Raw genomic sequence first — 19085 nt, 5'->3', positions numbered from 1 at the left:
GCTCAGGTCATGATCCCAGCATCCTGGGATCGAGTCCCGCATCGGTCTCTCTGCTTGGTGGGAAGCCTGCTTCCTCCTCTTTTTCTCTCTTCCTGCCTCTCTGCCTACTTGTAATCTCTCTCTGTCAAATCAATAAATAAAATCTTTAAAAAAAATAGATTATATATTTTACTCAACCTCATGGTTTTATGAAGCAAATCATTTTCTACTAATATTTTCATATTGATGGGCCATATAAAAAGGGGAAATGATTCCAGGAAGATTCTGGAGAGATAAAGTTTGTTAAATATGAAAAAAAGACTTGATAACAATTGTAAGAGACCTGAAGTTGGGGAATTAAGATGTCCCTTTCTCACATAAAAGTGGGAGTGGGATGTTGAGGAACAGTGTCACATAGTAGATGGGTACCCACTTGGAGACAAGTCCTTGAGGGGTAAGGAAGTGATTGATCATGTTATAAAAAATATTCTGTACCTAACTACAGCACAAAGGGTTATATTCCTGAAAATCTTGATCAGAGAACCCATGATTGAGATAGTCTGATCTTACAGCATTAAGTCATTAATGAGCACAGGCCATTGGTGGATACAGAAATGGATTAATGAATACAGAAAAACCTTGAAAAATATGCAATTTTACTTGAAGGCAGCACTAAATCAATTATATCTTAAGTAGTAATAATGGCTACTCAATAACTAATGTCGATTTATGGTTGGTAGAAACATCAGGATTTTTACTCTAGGTTCAAAAGCATGTAAATTTATTTTGATATTTGTAATTTTATTTTAATTCAATTTAATCAATAACATTTTTGTTAATTTATTTTGCATTAAATTTTAGGATAGAGGGAGTGACACAGTACAAAACATAATAAAGGAAGTTGTCAAACCTTCATTTGTTATGGAAGGAAGACATTCAGAGATCCATATTACCTTGGGAGACCAAATGATGACTACACCTCAGTTGCATTTTATATCTTGGAGTGACTCTCAATTTTAGGTGACTCACTGTTCACTAGGCAGTAGTTTAAACCACTTTTTTCAACCCTGCCACACCTTTGAACTTTCTTTTCTCTTTCCATTTCCAACATAATTGAAAGATTTATTAATTTTTGTTGCTCTTACTTTTTACTACTTGTTTGCTTCTGTGTAGTGAATGGTTGATCCTGGCCAATAACTAACCTTAGAGACTGCTCCTTAAAACACATCTTTCTTCCTTGTTAAACCTGATTTTATTATTCAACAACAAATGCTAAGTAGCTAGTATTTTTTCAGTACTATGCTAAGTGCTAGTTATACAGTGGAGCATAAAGCTAATACCATCTCTTTTCTTCTGGAGTTTTACATCCTAGAAGAGGAAACAGATAATAAAAATAAAATTGCAACTTCTCAGGGCACCTGGCTGGCTCAGTGGATTAGGCCTCTGCCTTCAGCCCAGATCACGATCTCAGGGTCCTGGGATCAAGCCCTGCATCAGGCTCTCTGCTCAGCAGGAGCCTGCTTCCCCCTCTCTCTCTGCCAGCTGCTCTGCCTACTTGTGATCTCTCTCTCTCTCCTTGTCAAATAAATAAATAAAATCTTAAAAAAAAAATTGCAACGTCTCCATTACTCCCTATGTTCCTTATTTTTTTCCCATAGCATTTGTCAACATTTAAGACTCTGTATTCATTTTTTGTTTGATTCCACCCACATAATGTTGGCTTCAGGAGGACAAGGCTCTGTTTTCCAAGAGGAATATTTGTTGGTTAAGAAGTGAAAAAGGGGTAGCGCCTGGGTGGCTCAGTGGGTTAAAGCCTCTGCCTTCCGCTCAGGTCATGATCCTAGGGTCCTGGGATCGAGCCCTGCATCGGGCTCTCTGCTCAGCAGGGAGTCTGTTTTCTTTCCTCTCTCTCTCTCTGCCTGCCAATCTGCCTACTTGTGATCTCTGTCAAATGAATAAATAAAATCTTTAAGGAAAAAAAAAGTGAAAAACGTTGGGGGATGCCTGGGTGGCTCAGTCCTTAAGCATCTACTTCGGCTCAGGTTATGATCCCAGAGTCCTGGGATCAAGCCCTGCATCGGGCTCCCTGCTTAGCAGGAAGCCTGCTTCTCCCTCTCCCACTCTCCAGCTTGTGTTCACTCTCCCGTCTCTGTCAAATAAGTAAATAAAATCTTTAAAAAAAAAAAGTGAAGGGGCACCTGGGTGGCTCAGTGGGTTAAGCCTCTGCCTTCAGCTCAGTCATGATCTCAAGCCCCGCATTGAGCTCTCTGCTCAGCAGGGAGCTTGCTTCCTCCTCTCTCACTGCCTGCTTCTCTGCCTACTTGTGATCTCTGTCTCTCAAATAAATAACATCTTTAAAAAAAAAAGGGGGAAAGGTGTATATAATTAGATATCTTGTCCCTTTGATTCTGCTTCTTCAGTCTGTCCTAAATAACTTCCTTGCTGCTTCCTTAGTTCAAGCCCTTTTTATTTCTGCCTAATCTATTAAAGTAGCTTTCCTGGGGCGTCTGGGTGGCTTAGTGGGTTAAGCCTCTGCCTTTGGCTCAGGTCATGATTCCAGGGTTCTGGGATTGAGCCCCACATTGGGCTCTCTGTGTAGCAGGGAGCCTGCTCCCTCCTCTCTCTCTCCGCCTGCCTCTCTGCCTACTTGTGATCTCTGTCTCTCAAATAAATAAATAAAATCTTAAAATGAAGTAGCTTTTCTAACACTTTCTCTGCCACTGTAGTACCTTTTCTCTTCAGGCTGCTGCCAGTAATCTTTGTAAAATTGAATTCTGAATTTCTTCTGTGATCTCCTATGTTTTAAGGGTAAATCAGATTCCTTAGCTTTTCATTATTGAATTTCTTCCCATCCGGTTGGCCTTGCTTTTTTTTTTTTTTTTTTTTTTAAATGTACTTGCCACTCTCTGCTCTCCATCTCAAATTTTATGTGGCAGCAGTACCAATATTTGCACTTACAGCTTCTTTGTGAAGTGGGGGCTAGATCAGAGGCATCAGCTAACTCAGAAACCAGTTAGAAATGCAAATTATTAGGCTCTACCTCAGGGCTTTCTGAATTGGAGACCCTGGGAATAGGGCTAAGCAAGCTAAAAACAGGCCTTCCAGATGATCCTGATATACCTTAAATTTAAGGACCACTGCTTTAACCCATTAAAAATTATTTCCTTACCAAGCTCGGCCATTAATTACTGTGTTTTCAATATCACTTTTATTTGTGTAACTCTTAATCTATATCATTAACCCTGATGTCTGTGTCAACCCTACTTCTTAAATTCTGTGGAACATCTTTCTTTGGTATCTGTTCTGTGCTTCAGACTCTGTAGGCTCTAAACAAAATGCACTATTGATCTACTGAAACCTGTTTTACATGCTGTGTTTCCTATTTACTTCTTCAAAAGAGTCCTCCTTATAGCTTTGAGTGATAGTGCAGCATTTTCTCATTGGTTTCTATTTTGTCTTGTTCTAGAGGAGCAACAACAAAACAATAAAAAGATTCTTTAATTATTCTACTAACCAAAAGAGGGTCAGGACTTTCCAAGCAATAGAATTGCTATATTTTGTAGACCGTCTGTTAAAATGTATGTTTATCTTACTCTCCCTTAGTCTTTCATTCCTTCCCCTTCTCCTCCTCAGTCTTCTTTCTGTCTTTCAGTTTCAGAACTTGGAGATTGTTTATTTTGAATCTTGACCTCAGTTGCCCAGATGCTACCATAAAGCTGGAGGGATCCTTCCTTGACCCTGGGTCAGTAGAGTCACAACTTGTACTGGCACCAAAGGGTGAAGCCAAGGAGCATTTCAGATACCTTGGTGCAATTTCTGCAAGAGGTTCCCAATATTTTTTAAAGGAATAAGTAGGCAAGTCTCAAAAGAATGGACGGATTGTCAGGGTCAAAAAAGCATGATGAGATTGTGACTAGAGATACAAAAAACTTCAAGGATTTTAGCAATAAAGAGTGAGGAATTTTGACTCTCAAGTATTAAATGAATAAATGAGAGATTTTAGAGGAAAGACAAACAGTCATTATCAAAGATGGTTAGATTCTTCCTTCTATGAGGGAGAAGGGATAAATTTAAACATTATTTCAGTATAAATTTTCAAGTTTAATTTTTAGGACTCATGTTTATTTATATGTGTGCTTCTCTGTGAACGCTCAGTTTGATATACTTTTTTAATAATTTTCACATTGATTCATGTATTGGTTATATTGTAATGGTTGACCATATATTTTAGGCTGTAACTTTTATTGTTATTATAGTTCTGTTTTTGTTGGATAGGAAAGACAATAATTTGTGTGTGTGTGCGTGTGTGTGTGTGTAAAATCTATTAAATTGCACATTAAATTATCTCACATGAGGAATTTTTATACTTGAAAATCATGTCATATATCTATTCTTATAATTTGAGCTATTCTCATAAGGAATATATATTCTTAAATTATAATAAACAAAAACCTTTCTTTTTAACATACACACAGGAAACCTCGACCTGTCTCCCAGTTGGTTGCCCAGCAGGTTACTCAGCAGTTTGTGCCCCCTACACAGTCAAAGAAAGAGAAAAAAGATAAAGTAGAAAAAGAAAAAAGTGAAAAGGAAACAACTAGCAAAAAGAACAGTCATAAGAAAACCAGGTAAATTTGTGAAATAATAAATGAACCATTTATATTCTCTTTTAACATTGATATATTCATATATAAAGTGGACATAAAGGATTTCATCTCCTTTATTATAAAATATGAAAGTGTCTTTCTGAGCTTGAGAGGTCTATTAGAAATTAAACACAGAGGCCACTAATATAAGCTTAAATGCCTGCCTGCCTGCCTGCCTGCCTTCCTTCCTTCCTTCCTTCCCTCTTCTCCCTTTGCTTACTAGACTCAAAGACATTTGTGTTTGAGCTGATTCTTTTTTGGTCATAAAGCCAGGAGTGACATTCATAATACTGAACAGATAATTGCATGAGCTTTAACCAGTTAAAATCTTCATGGGTATAGGCAGAACAGATAATCATGATGCCCTTCTCAGTGCATATCTCTGGAGTAACAGCCTTGCATATATATCTCTGCCTTAACAGTTATTAACTTACTCTGCGATCCAACTATGTCATTGCTTTTCTAAAACATTTATTTAGTAAAATTCATAAGCTGTTTGCAAAACTATGATAAAGCTTTAAAGGCACAATTAAGAGATCATTGCTTCCAGAGTATCGGTTTGTCGTGTTGAAGAAGATTCATCACTGATTGGTTCAATTAATGTTAATAATTTGAAATATTTAATTATATTTTTGTGGCTAGTTCATACATGAATCTAGAGCTTTAAATATAGATGTATTCATTTTGTTATTTTTACCAAATTTATTCATTATATGTTCAGAAAGTTGCTAGAGAGAAAAGCTAGTTTAAAATTTTATCATCTTTTGTATTTAGGCCAAGATTGAAAAATGTGGATCGGAGTAGTGCTCAGCATTTGGAAGTTACCGTTGGAGATCTGACAGTCATTATTACAGACTTTAAGGAGAAAACGAAGTCCCCGCCTGCATCTAGTGCTGCTTCTGCAGATCAACACAGTCAGAGTGGCTCTAGCTCTGATAACACAGAGAGGGGAATGTCCAGGTCATCTTCACCCAGAGGAGAAGCCTCATCATTGAATGGAGAATCTCATTAAAGTTTATTTTCTCCAATTTCTTAGTCACTTCTCTCATAACATGCAGATACACAGATTATGCCAAGAAGTACCACATTTTCATGACAAACATTCATGCACAATCCATAATTTGCATTTTACACAAAATAGAAATTTGTTAGAATTTGTTAGACTTTATTGCAATCTATGCCTACCAAACAAACCTTTTCAGACTTGACATTTTGGTCTCCACGATTCAAGGTGCCATGAAAATGTGGTTGAATTATTCATTATGCAGTGTTATTGGTAAGTCTATTTTCACTTTTAGTTTAGTGAATTCTAACACATAATTCTTGAATTCTCTACTATTGGCATGTAACGAATTTAAATTTTTATAACATAGTGCAAGCTGCCTAAATATGTATTATTTGAGAATTGTGAACGAATAGTTATATGTATACAAGTCAAAGATCAACTTAATCAACTATTGCTGCAACAGGATTTTCTTAATGGTTATCCTCTTAAATACACCTGCTGGTACTTGGTGTGGTTAAATAGGAAAAATTGTTATTAAATAAAGAATTTGTATGAACCGTTGCCAATGTTTTTGACACATTTTACTAAATTATTGTTCCTGAATTATGTTTCTGGTTTTATCTTTGTTTTTGTTTTTGTTTATCTTTAAAGCATTCATTATTGTAATGTTTACTAGCAGAGTAGTAAACAATAAAACATTGATTATTTAGCTTTATAATTCAGGTTTAGTGCTCTTATCATTGAACACTGGTATATTTTCTGTATAATATAAAACTTTAAAGTTCAAATAATTATAAGCATTTGGCAAAAACAGAAAAGAAACCTGACATATTTTAAAGACTGCGATTTTGGAAAAGCTTTAACTTAATAATAGTTTATCACTGTTGTCTTGCCCCAAACTTGTTCAGGGTCATAGAAGTATGAATCTAATTAATACAGAAATGGAACTCTTTCACAGAACTGGGAAATAACTAATCTTAAATCAGTTTAATTGGCCTTTTATTAAATATAAGATTCTTATGAAAGTCATAGTGCCCTATTTTCAGACACAACTGCCAGTTTATGCATTTATCAATATTCCTGAAATAAAAGTATTTACAGCCCCACTTACTATTATGTAAAATTACCAATAAAATATTTTTATGACTACAGATTTTGCAGTTTTGTTCACAACTAATAATGTGTTTCATGTTGTATTTAAAAATCCAACGTAGAAACCACACAGTACTTTTTAAATTTTTCTAGGGTCTCCTGCTTCTTTTAGCCATTTGTTTAATATATATCCACTTCTAGGAGACTTCTGAAATATAAATTAAAAACATAGCTTAGATACAAAATATCACTTAAAAGCACTATGATTGCCTTTGAAGGACAGAAAAAACAAAACTGTAGACCCTGACAGTTGTGATATTTGGTGGTTTCTCATGGTAATGTAATTTTCTGTTTAATTGCAGTACTTTTTCCAGGCACAATGGGACTGTCTTTGTAAGATGCTAGTTGTGAAATACAGTTACTTGCATACAGTAAAAGTCTGTGATTAAAACATTTATATACCTCATTCTTTAGTGTTGTTAAATGAGAAATTAAAGTTTGTTTTTATTATATGATACTTTCAGTGGAACCCCAGTGAACTGGTTATGTTCTTTCAAAACATGAAAAAATTTTGCCATATTTTATTGCTTTTCAAATGTTTTAAATTTTAGATATAGTAAAAATTACAAGTAATAATTGTAATAGGGAAAATCTAATTTTTAAGTCAAAACTGTGCTTGGAGGCACTAGGTCTTCTGAAGATGATCAGATTCTTTCTGGATGTATTTTAAATGGACTGTGGGAGAGAAAGAATCTTGACAGAGACGGGATTTTACCTGAATGGAGCATAGTCATTTTTTCATAAGGTGGGGGTGGCGGAGATAGTATAGTGTGGAGGAGATAGTATAGTGTGGAAATTTAGAGTGCTAACTGGTATCTGATGCTTTGTATCCTGGTTGTAGAACATAAGTGAGCTTGAGTTAATTACTCGAGGTCACGTCCCATCTATTATATAGGGGTAACGGTAATCAAATCTAACTGATCCGAGTCGTTGGGAGGATTAAATGTCAATCCACATAAAATTCTCAACAACTACATGGCGCACACTGACTGATCAGTAAATGAGCCTTTACTATCTTTATCGGTAAAATCCCGTTACAAAAACAAATTGTTTCTACACCCTCTTGGATGACCAAAAGGAATTGTGTTCTGTAGGTTACACTAAATTTTCTACATCTGATGTTTGCTTTGATCCCAGACCAGCCAACTTTCTGTAATTACAGACCCTGGTGGAATGCTATATGAGGCAAGACAAATGAACTGAGTCGGCTGGTTTGAAATTTTGTTTTCCTGTCATTAATCACAATTCACGTGCTTTCATTTCACCCTACCTCAAATACACTTATAAACCAGGAAACAGACCCAAATTGCGTAAATATACCTAGTGTTAAAATATGCAAAAAGATTCAGAGCCTGGGCTTAGGGTACATTTGTAGCTCTGTTTCATCAATTTACACTGTGGTTTTAGCAGTGGGTTCTTTTAACCAAATTTCATACAAAAAGAGAATTTGAATGTTTTTCAGAGTTTATTAACTTATTTTGATACAATTAAGAGCAAAGATATAATTTGAGGCATACCAGAATATGTATTCTTAAAGCTTTTTGTATTACATAGTAGAAATAGTTGACTTAAAGGCTTTATTTTTGTTAAATGCTTTCCTAAAATTATAGTGATAGTAGACAAAGTGAAAACATTAAAAAAGGAAGAGAATCTCAGATTTTCGAAGTTGATAGCATATTTATTACCTTTCTTTTAGACAAAAATCCTTTTTTTCCTTGCCTAAAGAATGTAGTTTCTGCATGTTTATGCATTGCTAAACGGTCTAGAAATTTTAGTTTCCACTGAGGCCCTTAATTTTACTTATTTTCTTGATCTGCACATTACCTCTTCCGGAGTTTTAAAGACCTGATATAGGAATTGGACCATTGATAGGAATTTCTGTACTATACTTTGAACATTAAGTGAAAACAGAAAAGGGGGTGTATAAGGAAAACGATAATGATAAAAAAATATTTTCACTTATCGGCATTGCCCTCCCCTGCCCTTCAACCATAGGCACCTTCAGTTTTCTGGAATAATGAATGTAGAAAAATTGAAGTGCAGAGAAGTCAGTGATCAGAATCAAGAGATACTGAAGTTTACCAAATATAGGATGTGACTGGTCATTTTGTGAAAGCAGAAGGAAAAGAATGCCCTCACTGGCTATTGAGGGTGATAGAAAATAAGCCCCATTAATAACAAAGGCAAGGAGGGATAGGAATGGGGGGGAAATGAGGGAGGAGGTGGAGAAAAAGCAAAGATAGCAGAAATTAGGAAATAGGGTATTGAAACACAATCTGGGGGCACTTGGGTGGCTCAGTGGATTAAGCCACTGCCTTCTGCTCAGGTCATGATCTCAGGGTCCTGAGATCGAGCTCCGCATCGGGCTCTCTGCTCCGCGGGGAGCCTGCTTCCTCCTCTCTCTCTGCCTGCCTCTCTGCCTACTTGTGATCTCTCTCTCTCTCTGTCAAATAAATAAAATAAAATCTTAAAAAAAAAAAAGAAACACAATCTGGATGATCATAGAGAAGAATCACTAGGGAAGCAGAGAACAAATTGTAGTATGTCTGTCTCTGAGAAGGTTTAGAAACTGCACTGTGATACATCCTCCTAATGGTCATTATAGCAGTGTTTACTAGGGCAGCAATATGTGTAATAACTTCAGAACAATTTTCTTTAAAACCAGTTCATTTTAAGAAGCTGTGATAGAGAAGTTTTACCTTGAATTATATGAACACTACTTTCCTAAATGCAGATCCCTGCTCTCCCAGATAATTTAAATGTTTTCAATGTGGCCTTTGTGTTTAGCCAGTGTAGCTATTCCTGTCTTTATTTAATGGGCCAGTTCTGTAGCTTGTGAAATTCCATACTAAGACTAGGTACTTCTATGGAAAAATCAAGTAGAGCTCTGAGAAGTTTCAGTGCTCTGGGACATGTTTCATGTTCTAAATCATTTAATGGGTATGTTTGTTTTCTGTTGTTTTCATCAGTAGGAGTCGTAGAATGTAGTAGCTATTTTACTATTGTTACACTTTGAGTATTTTCCTGATCTAGGTTGTCTTTATATCAGTACTCAATTCAGAGAACATTTATTGAATATATTTTGTGTACTTGGCATTGAACTAGGGGTTGGAGCTCACATGTTAAGAGGAGAGACCTGTAAGTAAGTAATTACAGTGCCATCACTGCAACGGTAAAAACGTCTAAGATAGCTGAAGTAGCAGAGGAAGTGTTTGCCACTTCCCCCCTCCCCTCATTTTCTTCTAGGAAACTCAGCTTGGCCTAAGTATTCACTGCAAGCCCACACTGAAAATGTTAGGATCTCATCTTGATAGTTGCAGCTAATAATGTTCAGTGTCAGTTTTACTAACTCTCCTTTCATTACTCCAGCTTGAATTTTCAAAGTTTAACACTTTAGGCCATGTGAGATGATGATTTTCCTGTAATAATTTTTAAAAGCCAATAATCAGCTAATGAGGTCTGCTTTTGCTTTCCATGAAGCTAATGAAGAAGCATTACCCAGCATGCAAATGAGAAATTTTATTCAGACCTATTTCAGGAAAAGCTTTAATTCACTTGAGAAAATTTGCCTTTTGCTTACAGATAATGCAGATAATTCATTGCTCTCCATTTCTGAGAGAAGTCTCGGGTTAAAATTTGCTTTTAATAATTATGTAGGACTTAATCTCCTGCCAAGTCCATATTCTTATTCTTGATTGTATTTTTTTGTAGATTCTGATATTAATGTTTTTCATTGTGTTCTTATAAAGTTCCTCAAATCTCTTCCATAAGGCTAAATAGTAATACTATTTAGTAATGCTGTTAGTATTATAAAGTACTATAGTATAAAGTATTATAATACTTTGTAATACTAACTTTTTAAAAAAGTTAGAAAATTTCTTCATTTCAATGTGTGAGGCTAAGCCCCACTGAGAAATTTTTGAGACAAGGTTCTAGTGAAATGGATGCCTCCCTAACTGGAATTCCTGAGTGGCAAGTCTTGAGCTTACATGTCTAGGTTTAGATCTTTTGGCCTATCTGGAAGTAGGGAGTTTGAATAAAAGCTACCATCTCATCTTCGTATTTCCATTAACTGTTTTAGCAAGAGAATTCAGGAACTAAGCTGGGTAGCAAGACTCATTGGAGTTTTTCTTGTATATTATTTTCACTATCCTCTTAATTTATAATAATAGCAATGAAATGAGCTTGTGTTTACTTTTACAGTCAGCAAAATTGAGGTTGGGTTACTGTGTAAAACCAGTTTGGGAGAAGATTCCTAAGGGACAGAATGGCAGTGAAAGCATTTTTTTAAAAACAGAAAGAAGGCCGAGTTCTCAGAAGAACAAAATGATCTTGGCCCAAGAGATAGTTCTTTAATCAAAGATAAAAAAGCCTATGTTTCCCGTACAAGATAAGATAAATAAGGAACAGTTGAACTCAGAGGAAAAGGGAATTTTTTTTTTTTTACTTTATTAAAAATACAGAAAAGTAAAAAGAAACCAAACATAACATAGGGTTGTCTAGTGATGTAATTTCTTTGTAGAAAAGAGCAATATGGGTAACAATAAGAATTCCGATTCTATTTTTTGAACTGAGGCCTGGACTTCTGAAGTGTGATAGTATCAGAATTTTTTTTTTTTTAAAGATTTTATTTATTTATTTATTTGACAGAGAGATCACAAGTAGGCAGAGAGGCAGGCAGAGAGAGAGGAGGAAGCAGGCTCCCCGCGGAGCAGAGAGCCGGACGTGGGTCTCGATCCCAGGACCCTGAGATCATGACCTGAGCCGAAGGCAGCGGCTTAATCCACTGAGCCACCCAGGCGCCCCAGTATCAGAATTTTTAATTATTTTCAGCCTTCAGCCTTTAAGGACCTGCGTTAGGAAAAAGTCTGTTACTTACTCTTGTTATAATCATGACCTCGATTGATGGCAGGTTTTAAAGAACTTGGGCATGTATGTTTTAATTCTAATTTTCCTCATGACTAAATTTCCCTACAAATCTAGCATTTACTTTTACTGAGAGTATTTAATTAAAAAAATAAAAATAAAAAAGATTAAAATCCATTGTATTGGGGCACCTGGGTGGGTCAGTGGGTTAAGCCTCTGCCTTCGACTTAGGTCATGATCTCAGGGTCCTGGGATTGAGCCCCACACCGGGCTCTCTGTTGAGTGGGGAGCCTGCTTCCCTCCCCCCAACTGCCTCTCTGCCTTCTTGTGATCTCTCTGTCAAATAAATAAATAAAATCTTAAAAAAAAATCCATTGTATTAATGGAAATGGAAGATTCCTGAAGACTGAATGGTGGATAAGTGCAGGGATGGTCCAGAGGATATTCCTTACTCCCCTCCCTACTCCCCCCTTTCCATACTCTTCCCTCCAGCTAAATTCAGGGATCATATAGAAGCTAAGGTGTCCCCATTCATTGGTCTTAAAATGCCACTTTTTTTGGAATCATGTGGTCTACTGCTGAGTATGAAGAGAATTGAGAATGAAGAGAATTGCTTTTCTCTTTCATCCTAACCCCAACTCTACTTTCCCCCCACATTTTCTGATCTGAATGAACACCTAAACTGAAATACTTTTTTTTCTCCAAACTGACGGTAGTCTTTTTCAACTTCTTTCCTCTGGTCCCACAAGGTTTCTAGGAAATGGACTATGGGAAATGAAGTGATTTCATTAGAAGCCAACCGGAAGAGAGACTGGTTTTCACTTTAAGTCTGAGTTTTTGATCCTTTGTGTTCTGCAACTAATCTGACCTGTATTTCTCTGATTGTAAATTTTGTTTTAATCCCAAAAACCAGTCTAAGAGTTTTTCACCTAACCTAGGTTTTTTCCTTTTTCCTTTTACTTTAATTTGCATCACTCAATTTTGCATTTATTTGTTTAGAGATAGTATGGTATGGGGAAAAAATGTGTGTTGGATCCTCAAAGATTTCCATTTGAATTATGAATCTTCATTATTAGTGATGGGGTTAACAAACTTCTGGGTTTCAGGTTCCTTGTTTTTTAAATAACATCTTCATATATGTGTTACAAGGATTGAATCAGATTATGCATAGACCTTTATAAACAAGTTATTTTGAAAAAGTTTTGAACTTTACTCTGAAAAGATCCCCGAAGAGGATTTCTTCTTCTTCTTCTTTTTTTTTTTTTTTTGAAAGAAATCCCAAGAGGTAAACGGATGGAGAAGGAAATGCTGAGCAGAACCCTAAACTTGTTATAGAGTGATTTAGAGAAGATTTATTTAAAAAAAAATTAATGGAATGTCTTATATATTCAAAATGTACCAGGAACTATAGGAATAACCAAGATTAATCTTTTGAATATAAGATTCTTGAAATTTGGATTATCCTAAATCTGAGAGTATTCTAGATTGTGGAGGAGGTCTCTATCTCTATAATTTAAACAAGTATTGCTACTTTAAAAATTTTTTGTCCACCTAGATTAACATTTTTGACAGAATGATAGGAAGATCAACATAGATTAAAGATTAAAAATTTGTATATAGACAGCCTGTCACTAGAGAATTATGGGGGTGGTCTAAAAATGAAAAAGTAGACTTAGGAGTATATACAAACACACAGTAAATGAAAGAAATACCTATCATGATGTCAAACATTTAAATCATTTTCAATAATTTCAAATTAATTTCACAGATATAAAAATGTTTAGGGGTACCTGACTGGCTTGGTCAGAAAAGCATCTGACTCTTAATCTTGGAGTCACGAGTTTGAGCCCCATGCTGGGTGCAGAGATTACTTAAATTTATAAAACTTAAAAAAAAACTATAAAAAATATAAAAATGTATGAATCCTGGAAATTATCATTAGGGCATGTGAATGGCTCCTTATACTCCAAGATAACCAGTTAACACTGTGTGTAATACAAAAATCATTTCTAATTTTGGAATGCCTTACATACTTTTAAACAGAATTTTCTTTTTAATTACAGGATTAAAAGGAACCTAAAGGGGTGTGATATGGTCCACAACCTTGATGTCAAGTAAATGAATGATTATTCTTCTGGATGCACTTGTCCCATAAATTGTTGCAGAATGAAAACTGCCATTCCAGTATTTTAACGACCTGTGGGGCATTAAATTATTCTTTGTTTTTCCTACATTTAGTTTCTTTGTTGAAATAGATAACAATTGTGATAGGCATCTCTTTAAACATCTTTGATCTATTTGAGTACCACTTCTTACTCCAGTTTCTTGGTACCATATCCTTTCTTTTTCTCTCTCAAAATCTATTTTCCAGTCTTATAAATGCTTTTGCAATCCATCTCTGTACCTCATTAAGTTTATCTTTATTTCTTTAAAAATTGTAAGGTGTAGAAGGATTAATTTAATATTGTCATTATTTTTACTTGCCTGTCGTCCCTTTGAGGGCAGTACACTCTAGCCCCTTGTCTGGCATGTAGAATATATTCAATAAATGTTTATTGAATGAATAAGTGTATGTTTTCATTATACTTACACATCTTGATAGTGTGCTAGTTTTCATTTTTTGTCTGGTAAGTCAAGAAATGTAATCCTTATAGAAAAAACTGAGGCTTAAATTTATTTAGTAACTTTCCCATGGTCACAGAGCCACCAGTTTTTGGTGTAGGGATTTCGAACGGAGAACCACTGCATTAAAAAAGCATATCCCCACTTTGTTTCTCATGGCCAAACTCTTCAAAGCTCCAAATGCGGGGCACCTGGGTGGCTCAGTCTGTTGGGTGTCTGTCTTCCGCTCAGGTCATGATCTCAGCGGCCTGGGATCCAGTCTCACATCAATCTCTGCTCAGTGCTGAGACTCCTTCTCCCTCTCCCTCTGCAGCTCCACCTGCTTGTGCTCTCTCGCACTATTTCCCTCAAATAAATAAATAGTAAAAAGAAAAAAAAAAAGCTCCAAATGCAATTTGAACAGGTTAGCAGCATGATTTTTCTTCATGAAGTGTGTGTGTGTGTGTGTGTTTAAAGCCTTCTTTCCCTCACTTTGTGGCACTGTAACTGCTTTCTGGTTCCAATCTTAATCTTTGTCTCAGCCTTCACAGTGGGGCCAGAACCTGCTCTCTAAAAGGTAAATGGGATCATGTTACTTCTTAATTTAGAAACCCTTCAATGGTCACCACTGTTTGCTAGAGTTGTTCAAACTCCTTGGTATACTTACTAACCAAAGCACTCAAATATCTGTCCCCTTCAACTTCTAGTCTTATCACTCATCACACTCTCCCTTGCATTCACTTAGCTGATTGTATCAAACTTCTCACAGTTCCCTAAACACAAGAACCTATTTCATTGATCCCTCAGCCTGCAATTCCTTCCCTTTCCCCACCCAAGACTCTGATGCCTCTTTTACTATCAACTGCCTCTTGACCATGACCTCAGTAAAACTGATCACTCCTTTTGTGTTTGCCCACACCTTCACAGGCTTTTATATATCCTAATGTCTGTATCCTGGTATTGTGCTTACTTGCAAGTCCCACTTATTTACTTATTGTCCTTCATTTACTTATTTACAAGTCCCATTTATTTATGTACTTATTTACTGTCCCACCCCATGCCCAATTATGTGTCTTTATATTCCAAAGTACTCAAGTAGTGCTTGGCACTACTTGATTGATGAAACTCATTCTCTCTCTTTTTTTTTAAAGATTTTATTCATTTGATATATAGAGAGAGATCACAAGTAGATAGAGAGGCAAGTAGAGAGAGAGGGGGAAGCAGGCTCCCTGCTGAGCAGAGAGACCGATGTGGGGCTCGATCCCAGGACCCTGAGATCATGACCTGAGCCGAAGGCAGAGGCTTAACCCACTGAGCCACCCAGGCGCCCCGAAACTCATTCTCTTTTTGAAATGGGTTTACTTTAGCTGGCACATTCTGTATTTATTAAGTCATCAGGAAGATTAAATTCGATGTTATGAAGGTTGGTTTCTGCTAGGGAGTCCTTAAATAATTCTTAATTTTGGTATCGGTGCAGATTTACTAAGAGTTTGAGCAGAGCTGTCTCAGAAACACTCCAACACAGACCTAGGGAGCGCACGCCGTTGTCTGTATTCTGGGTTGGTCTGAAATGATTCCTCATGGTTCAGTGTTGCAGCCTAGGTGAGACTCGGTGCAGAACACAGGTGTTGCATTTTACGGGAATCACGGAACATCCAGGTCGATTTTCTCTCTCTCCGTCCAGGGAGGCAGTCTTGAACAAGTATTTGCTGGTGAAATTCTCTTAATTGTACTTACAAGGAGATTACCAGATTAAAAAACAAAACTGGAACGAGGTCTAAGCCACTGCCACAGTGGCTGATAGTTGACTGACGTATTTTAGGTTGGATTTATAACCAATGTGGTGCTTTATAAATGTTCAATAAATGAATGGGATGGGAATATGGCTGAAGAGAGAAGAAATGGAAAGCTAAAGAGAAAGCTTTAGGGAGAACATTAGGTCATAAAGATCGAAAAAGATGTAACAGGGACGACCTCAGTTGAACATGCCCTTAACAAGTTTGGTAGGAGGCAAGATACGCATGCTCAACAGTATTACGAGGTCATTAAATACCTGGATGGCTCATAACAGTATTATAGAAACTTAGAGGCTGGGGAAGTCCCTGCTGCGAAGGATGGAACTGAAAAACGACCTAATCCAATGCCTTGCAGGTGCAAGGTGTTTTTCGTGCGTTAAGCAATTTAATCTTTGCAACCAGCCTATGAGGAGGATATTATCTCCGTTTTAGAGAAGAAACATGCTCTGAGAATTGAGGTTGCTCAACGTCACAGACTACCATGTGGAAGAACCATAATTTGAATTTGGGTCAGCTGTCTCCAACGCCCGGTTCATTTCGCCACACCCCTCCTCTGCAGTGCCGAGCCACTGGGAGTTCGGACTCGTTCCTTTGGCGTTCCCCTCAGACCCCTGCGCGTCCAGTTCTCTCGCGCTCACTGCGCCTGCGCGTCCGCCTGCTGCCCGAGCTGCGGGGCGGGGCCCACGCCGGAGGAGGCGGTGTCAGAGCTCCCCGAGGGTAGTAGGCTCGCCGGCGAAGGTGGTTGGGCGGGCGAGGCAAGGAGAGGAGGGAGGGAGGAGAACAGGGAGGGAGGGAGAGGAGGAAGGAGGGGCGGGCTGGAGACCGCGGCGGAGGAGGAACTTGTTGCGGCCGCGGCTGCGCGTTGCGGCCCCTTACGCTCCAGTTCGCCGGGCGGGCGCGGCGCAGAGGCGGCGGCGGCTGGGGCGGTAGTGGCGGCTAAGGCTGAGGCGCGGGGCTGGGGCGATGCGGCGCTATCTTCGCATCGTGGTGCTGTGCCTGGCCTGCGGCTTCTGTTCGCTCCTCTACGCCTTCAGCCAGCTCGCCGTGTCCCTGGAGGAAGGAGCGGGCGGAGGTGGCGGGAAGCCGCAGGCCGCGGCGGCTTCCTGGCTCGCGGGCGGCGGACGCGGCGGCGCGAGAGGGGTGGGCAGCGTGGGACCCGCCGCTCATTCCGGCCGCTCGGACAGGTACGGGCGGTTCCCAGTTAGGGGGCCGGGTCCGGGGCCAGGGGCCAGGGTCCAGGCGCGCGGCGGCGGCGCGGGCCTCGGCCCGGCTCGGACTGCTCGCCGGTCAGTCCGGCGTCTCTCGCCGCCCGGCCCGCGCCTCACGCTTCTTTGCCGCCGTCTCTGACCCCTTCTCTCATTTCCCTCCTTCCCCTCCATCCGGGGGTGAGCCTAGCCCGTGAGTACTCCACGCTCTTTGTGTTTGTCTTCTGACCCATTCCTTACGCGCTTTTTAAAGCGGATAGAAATTAATTTTCAACTTTTAACTGACAGTTGCTCCCCCCACCCCCTTACAGAAGTCATTGAAAGTAAAAGGTGCCTCACAAAAAAAGCCTTTTTGCTGTCTGTAGTGGGAATTCCCTCTTGTTTCCATGGAGTTTAAGTTGAGATATTTAAACATCAGGCTGGCGCCGTAGTTCAATTTTTCCCCCTCTTCTGGACGGGGCGTCTAATTTTTGTGTGTTAACGATTAAATGTTCATTATTAGTCTTAGTTAAATCTGGATAGAGGTTTTATGCGTATTTTGCATTTTTCTTTAGGAAACATTGGTCTTCTCTGAAACTTAGTGTAAGTTAGGAAAGATGAACGATACTTAACATGTTCACTCACGTGTTTTGTGGGATGGGATGGATATTTTTCTTGAAAAATCGGTGTATAAAAGGCAACATAGTGACTTGCGTGGATTTGCACAAATCACTGCCAGAGTTGGAATCTACGTGAGATTTATTTATTTATTTTTTAAATTTTATTTATTTATTTGACAGAGAGAGAGATCACAAGTAGGCAGAGCAGCAGGCAGAGAGAGCGGAAGGGAAGCAGGCTCCCTGCTGAGCAGGGAGCCCGATGCGGGACTCGATCCCAGGACCCTGAGATCATGACCTGAGTCGAAGGCAGAGGCTTAACCCACTGAGCCACCCAGGCGCCTCTATCTACGTGAGATTTAAAAAAGAATGCGGTGCATTATGATAGCTTAACAAAATCTGAGCATTTGCACTTCCTTGAAAAATAGGCTCTTTTTTTTTGTGGGCACCCCTTTGGGAACGACTCGGATCGATCCCTTAGTAAGAGGCAAAGTCTGCTTTGGTATCAGGAAGTATGGGGTTGACAGCCAGGTCAGCTGCAGGCTCTTTAATGTTCTTCTGAGAGTTGATGGTCATTTTCAAAATAAAAGGGGGAGGACGTTTGGGCATAGGAGCAAATGGGAACGCTGTACTGTCGTGTTTTTGTCAGAGGAATCCTGGACTCCATTCATTAAAGCAGAACTACTTCCTGTCAGGTTTGTCAGCTCTTAACTTACCTGCCCTGGGAAAGGCGGTGACTGACCACCTGAATGAGCCCAGGAATAATGAGGCTCACAAAATGCTGTTCATGGTCTTTTATGGATTGGGAAGCATTTAAAATTAGGGAAAAGAAAATTATTTTTGTAGTGGGTAGAATCGTAAGGAAGCAACATTTTAAAACTTTGGATGAAACTGGTCTATGATGATTATTATGAGATTTCAGTTTGGTAGAGTGACATTCATTGTTAGTGCTTTTTTGTCTCAGAGACTTATACATTATTTTGTGACAGATTTTTACAAGCTGTATTTGCTTGGCTAGCTGATTTGGACAAAGTTATTTGAAATATAGAATAAGCACCACAGTAATTTTTTTTTTTTTTAAGTAATCTCTATGTCCAAGGTGGGGCTGGAATTCACAAGCCCCAAATCAAGAGTCATGTGTCAACTGACTGAACCAGTCAGCTGCCCCAGCACTTAGTTTTAATAAATGTTTTTATAGAGCTATTACTGAATTTTCAAGTTTGATGTGTCCAAGTCAG

General features: G+C 38.5%; 2 protein-coding genes across 11 annotated transcripts in view; both read left to right on the top strand.

Annotated features, from left to right (window-relative positions):
* The window catches only part of YAF2 (YY1 associated factor 2), an 83149-nt gene extending 68979 nt beyond the window's left edge, over nt 1–14170 (top strand). For 3 of the 5 annotated variants that reach the window (XM_046012159.1, XM_046012160.1, XM_046012158.1), the window contains 2 exons: nt 4455–4607; nt 5400–7189. In XM_046012159.1, the coding sequence (XP_045868115.1) occupies nt 4455–4607; nt 5400–5637 (391 nt within the window). In that variant the 3' untranslated portion in view covers nt 5638–7189. Of the gene's footprint in view, nt 1–4454; nt 4608–5399; nt 7190–13712 lie in introns of those variants that run through there. The other 2 variants (XR_006819637.1, XR_006819638.1) reach the window with 2 other exon arrangements.
* A 2728-nt stretch (nt 14171–16898) lies between these two features.
* GXYLT1 (glucoside xylosyltransferase 1) overlaps nt 16899–19085 on the top strand; it is a 75271-nt gene continuing 73084 nt past the window's right edge. For all 6 annotated transcript variants that reach the window (XM_046012598.1, XM_046012595.1, XM_046012597.1 and 3 more), the window contains exon 1: nt 16899–17230. In XM_046012598.1, the coding sequence (XP_045868554.1) occupies nt 17010–17230 (221 nt within the window). In that variant the 5' untranslated portion in view covers nt 16899–17009. The remainder of the gene's footprint in view (nt 17231–19085) is intronic.

This window comes from Meles meles, chromosome 7, assembly GCF_922984935.1.
Source record: "Meles meles chromosome 7, mMelMel3.1 paternal haplotype, whole genome shotgun sequence".
In the NCBI taxonomy this organism is placed as follows: Eukaryota; Metazoa; Chordata; class Mammalia; order Carnivora; family Mustelidae; genus Meles; species Meles meles.
This window is presented reverse-complemented; position numbering and strand designations above follow the sequence as displayed.